Raw genomic sequence first — 5,171 nt, 5'->3', positions numbered from 1 at the left:
AGGATGGTCTCGATCTCTTGACCTCGTGATCCACCCGCCTCGGCCTCCCAAAGTGCTGGGTTTACAGGCTTGAGCCACCGCGCCCAGCCCTAAACTATATTTTTTAATGCTAACTTTAATACCTCATCTTTTTTTGGTATTGACCATGACTTATATTGCTATTGACTGTCTTGAGAGTAACACTATTCTAATAGGATAGCTCGCTTAGTTTTTTCCAAATATTCTTAGGTGATGTTTGAACATTTGCATATGTCTTCTTTGTCAGCTTGTTATATTGGAAATGTATGTGTGTTTCCCTTTTTTATCAAATAGCTGTTATCATCTAAAGGCATTCTTTGCTTTTTTAAAATTTGTTTATTTATTTTATGCATATGTGTATGCTTCTGTTTTACTCTTGGTATCATGCTGGCACTGGTTTACTTTGACACTGTTAAGCAGATATTAAGCAGTTTATTGTCAAATCTTCTATAGTGAAATGATCCTGACCTTCAAAATAGGTCAGTTTACATGACTTGTGGTTTTGCTGTTATTTTTCTGTCGTCCAAGGAAAGAGGCTCAGTAAAACATTGTATCTGTTCCTAAAGACTGCCTATTGCAATAGCTCTTTATAATTAATACATTCCTCAATTGTGACTTACCCGTCCCTGTCTTACAGGCCAAACTTCCAGATTTGCAACCATTTCCTTCTCCAGATGGTGACACAGTGACCCAACATGAGGAACTGGTCTGGATGCCTGGAGTTAATGACTGTGACCTCCTTATGTACTTGAGAGCAGCAAGGTAATAGGAATCTACCCCATCCTGCTTTCTGAATTAGGCCATCTGAACTGATTATAGGCAGTAAACATTCCCTCTCCCCAGGGATTTTATTTCTATATTGGGCATTCTCTGACTTTAATTTTGGTTACACCCTCTGTAATCAGGGTCCTGGCTCTACGTACCAGAGAAAAATAGTTTATCATGATGAAGTAATTTTTTTCTTGCCAGTGTTTGCCCCACATCAAATTTTGGAACTTTTCAAGAGGAAAACAGCTTAAGCCATATATGCAGTTCAAAACCTCTCAATCCAGTGGAGTACTTGAGTTATTCAGCTCATCTTTTTTTTTTTTTTTTTTTTTGAGACGGAGTTTCGCTCTTGTTACCCAGGCTGGAGTGCAATGGAGTATATATATACATACATATGTACACACACATACATACACATATATATATATATATATATTTTTTTTTTTTAACAGGGTCTTGCTGTGTCACCCAGGCTGGAGTACAGTGGCCTAGTTGTAGCTCACTGCAGCCTTAACCTCCTGAGCTTGCTGAGCAGCTAGGATTACAGACATGTGCCACCACGCCTGGCTATTTCTAATTTTTTTTTTTGGTAGAGATGGGGTCTTGCTATGTTGCCCCAGTTACCTGGCTGTTTTCTAGTCAATGGCATTGTGCATGGTGACATTCAGTATAGATGAGAATGTGTAAGTGGAGTGAATGACTAAGAGGTTTTATCTCTGATTTTTCACGATTTTTTTTTAAGACAGGTTCTCAAGCTGGAGTGCAGTGATGTAATCATGACTCACTACAGCCTCAACTTCCTGGGCTCAAGTGATCTTCCCACCTCATCCTCCCCAATAGCTAGGACTGCAGGCATGTGCCACCACACCTGGCTAATAATAGTTTTTTAAATTTTTGTGGAGATGGTGTCTCCCTATGTTGCCAGGGCTGATTCTGAATTCCTGGCCTCAAACAATCCTCCTGCATCAGGCTCCCTAAGTACTGGGATTATAGGCATGAGCCATCACACCTAGCAGTGATTTTTAAAATTTTTAATTCACCTAAATGTAGTTGATATGCAGAATGAGAGGAATTAAGTAAATTTTTGGATGACTTAATTTCACATGTTTTCTGGAGACTTTTCTTTCAGAAGATTGTCATCTAGTGAAATATTGTGGCTCATAGATTTAGGCTCTTCATGCTATCAAATCTAAAATCTTAGTACTGTTAAAGCATGGGAAGAAACAATACAAATGGATCTGACTGAAAGTAACATTTGTCTTTCTGCATGAGTGAGAGGAAATTAAATTTTATTTTTGGGCCGGGCATGGTGGCTCATGCCTGTAATCCCAGCACTTTGGGAGGCTAAGGCAGGCAGATCACCTGAGGTCAGAAGTTCGAGACCAGCCTGACCAACATGGCGAAACCCCATCTCTACTAAAAATACAAAAAATAGCTGGGCATGATATAAAGTGCCTTAATCTCAGCTACTCGGGAGGCTGAGGGAGGAGAATCCTTTGAACCCGGGAGGTGGAGGTTGCAGTGAGCCGAGATTGCACCACTGCAGTCCAGCCTAGGCAACAGAGTGAGACTCCAGCTCAAAAAAATGTATATATATTATTGGCCGGGCGCGGTGGCTCACGCCTGTAATCCCAGCACTTTGGGAGGCCGAAGCGGGTGGATCACGAGGTCAAGAGATCAAGACCATCCTGGCCAACATAGTGAAACCCCATCTCTACTAAAAATACAAAAAAATGACCCGGGCGTGGTGGCACGCACCTGTGGTCCTAGCTACTTGTGAGGCTGAGACAGAAGAATCGCTTGAACCCAGGAGGCGGAGGTTACAGTGAGCTGAGGTTGCGCCACTGCACTCCAGCCTGGTGACAGAGCAAGACTCCGTCTCAAAAAAAGAAAAAAAGAATATATATATATATAATTTATTTTTAAACAGGAGAGGAGGCAGGGCTGGGAAGTGGTTCATCATGCATATTGAAATGGAATTTTGGTCTGGGCTGGAAATGTGCTCTGAAAATTGAAGGTAAGTCTGTGTCCTGATTTTACTATGTACTAATGAAGGAAAAACCTTTTCTTCTGAAGGAGCATGGCGGCATTTGCTGGGATGTGTGACGGAGGCTCTACGGAAGATGGCTGTGTCGCAGCTTCTCGGGATGACACCACTCTGAATGCACTGAATACAGTAAGTCTTTTGAAGTCACTGTGGTGGGAAGACACTGCTTTTTCCCCTGAACTGGCTGTTGGGTGCCATGGTGGCCTCAGGCCAGTGATATGGCACCTCCAGGTTCATTTCCTAATCTGTGTCTGTGCTGCAGGTTTGTGATGACTCTCAAATGAGATCTTAATAATAGTGCTTGATACTTACAGAGGCCTCGCAAAGCCAAGTACTGTGCATAGAAGAGCTTGCTTAATCCTCGAAACCCCCGTCTGGGTTCTATTATTATCACCTTTTTAGACATAAGGAAGTAAGTTTAGAGAGATTAAGTCACAATTTAAGGTCATATACCCTTAAGACTGGAATCTAGAAGCCATGTTTTTGTACTTCACTGTTTCTAAGACCATGTATTTATTTCAAAGTACATGGAAGGATGGGAAGAACCTAGACTTTTTTACATAAACTTGTTTTTTATAAAGTATACTTTGGAACATGTTAATATTTTACATGACTATAAAAATAAGTTTTAAAAGAATAATTTCTAAAAAATTAAAAGTGAAATGAAATAAATAAGGCTAATGTTATTGATTGGTTGCATGACACACCGTCATAATTACTCATCTGCTTTAATCCCATAATAAATACACAGCAGCTCAAATAACAACACAGTGCTGCAAACAATATGATTACTGAAACCACTTGTCTTTCATTCTCTTTTGTTTGTTTTATTTTTAGACTTCCTTTTGCTGTATAGGAACACTGATGTATTTTAAAGTTACATGAAATAATTCCTCTCTATCATAACTAATGTAAAACTATTAAATCTGAAGAGGTAATGATATTTATGGAATCAATTTCTGATATATTAATAGTCTGCGTGTTTGTGTGTGTGTATGTAGGCTGTTGTGTATGTGGCTGAGCACCTCTTAAAGTGATTAACCGAATGTCATTTAAGCACCCCTTTGTTTTTTTGTTTTTTTCTTGAGAGTTCACTACAGTTGGAATAGACTTTCAAGATCATCTGCCCCAGTCTCTAAATAGATAAGAATCCAAGGCTTAAAAAGGCCAGATGACTTAAATACTGACAACCCCAAAAGCTCCTAACAGAGAGAAGAAAGTAATTCTCATTCCTGATTTAGCGATGTTTTCACTACACGGTTTCTACTACACAGCTTGCTTTTGAGGAAACATGTAGATATCTGCATGATATGGTTGATTTTTATTCCTAGTATAATTAGGTTTCTTGAGTATGATACAACATTTGAGTGGTTTTCCTTGGGATATGCCATTCTCTAAATAAGAGAATGTTTTTTCACATTGTCATAATAATGTATGTTTGTGTACATTCTCACTGATTTGATAGGATAGTTAGTGGGGTTTTTTTGTTTGTTTGTTTGTTTAAATACAGAATCTTTCTTCTGAGCATATGATTGAGCCAGAAGGGGCCTTTGAGTTTATTTTACAGATGAGCAAGCTGAAACTTAGAGGTTGATGATACTACTGCCAAGTAGAGGCTGTGGTAGGTTAAATATGAATGTCTGTGAATTCAGAGTACTTTAAAAGTGTGTGTACAAAGAGAAAGTCTTTGATAGGAACTTTTTTCTGTTGTTGTTTGTTGTTTTTTCTTGAGACCTCCCAGGGTCAAACTATCCTTTCACTTCAGCTTCCTGAGTAGCCGTAGTAGGGATTACAGGCAGGCAATATAGGCATGCACCATCATGCTTGGCTAATTTTTTTTAAAAAATTTGTGTAGTGAATATTGCCCAAGCTAGTCTCGAACTCCTGGACTCAAGTGATCCTCCTGCCTCGGCCTCCCAAAGTGCTGGGATTATAGGCCCATGCCACTGCATCTGGCCTTTTTAAAGTGTAATTTTTTTTAATAGCGACAGAGTCTTAATTATGTTGCCAGGGCTGATTTCGAACTACTGGACTCAAGTGATCCTCCTGTTTCAGACTCCCAAAGTGCTAGTATTACAGGCATGCGTCACCATGTCTGGCCAGTTGCTCTTTGTATAAAAGCTTTGTGAAAAAAATTCTGCTTTCATAACTGTGCTGTCAGTTGAAGTTTGAATAATGAAGATTTTGTCATATTTAATTAAATGTCTATTTTTGGCACTTTCCTAAAATTGTATGATTTATTCCCCTTTTTATTCTAAACTCTCTTAGAATTCTGTAGACCATATTCCTGTATAGAAATAATTTTGGCTACTTTTTCCCATGGTTCTTTTTTTTTTTT

At 39.1% G+C, this 5,171-nt stretch overlaps 1 protein-coding gene across 4 annotated transcripts in view; it reads left to right on the top strand.

Annotated features, from left to right (window-relative positions):
* RERE (arginine-glutamic acid dipeptide repeats) overlaps positions 1 to 5,171 on the top strand; it is a 468,771-nt gene that overhangs the window by 325,521 nt on the left and 138,079 nt on the right. For all 4 annotated transcript variants that reach the window (XM_017498335.2, XM_037727827.1, XM_017498331.2 and 1 more), the window contains 2 exons: positions 656 to 780; positions 2,863 to 2,962. In XM_017498335.2, coding sequence (XP_017353824.1) covers positions 656 to 780; positions 2,863 to 2,962 — 225 coding nt within the window. The remainder of the gene's footprint in view (positions 1 to 655; positions 781 to 2,862; positions 2,963 to 5,171) is intronic.

The sequence above is a fragment of the Cebus imitator genome, unplaced genomic scaffold, assembly GCF_001604975.1.
Source record: "Cebus imitator isolate Cc_AM_T3 unplaced genomic scaffold, Cebus_imitator-1.0 Scaffold240, whole genome shotgun sequence".
Taxonomy (NCBI): domain Eukaryota; kingdom Metazoa; phylum Chordata; class Mammalia; order Primates; family Cebidae; genus Cebus; species Cebus imitator.
This window is presented reverse-complemented; position numbering and strand designations above follow the sequence as displayed.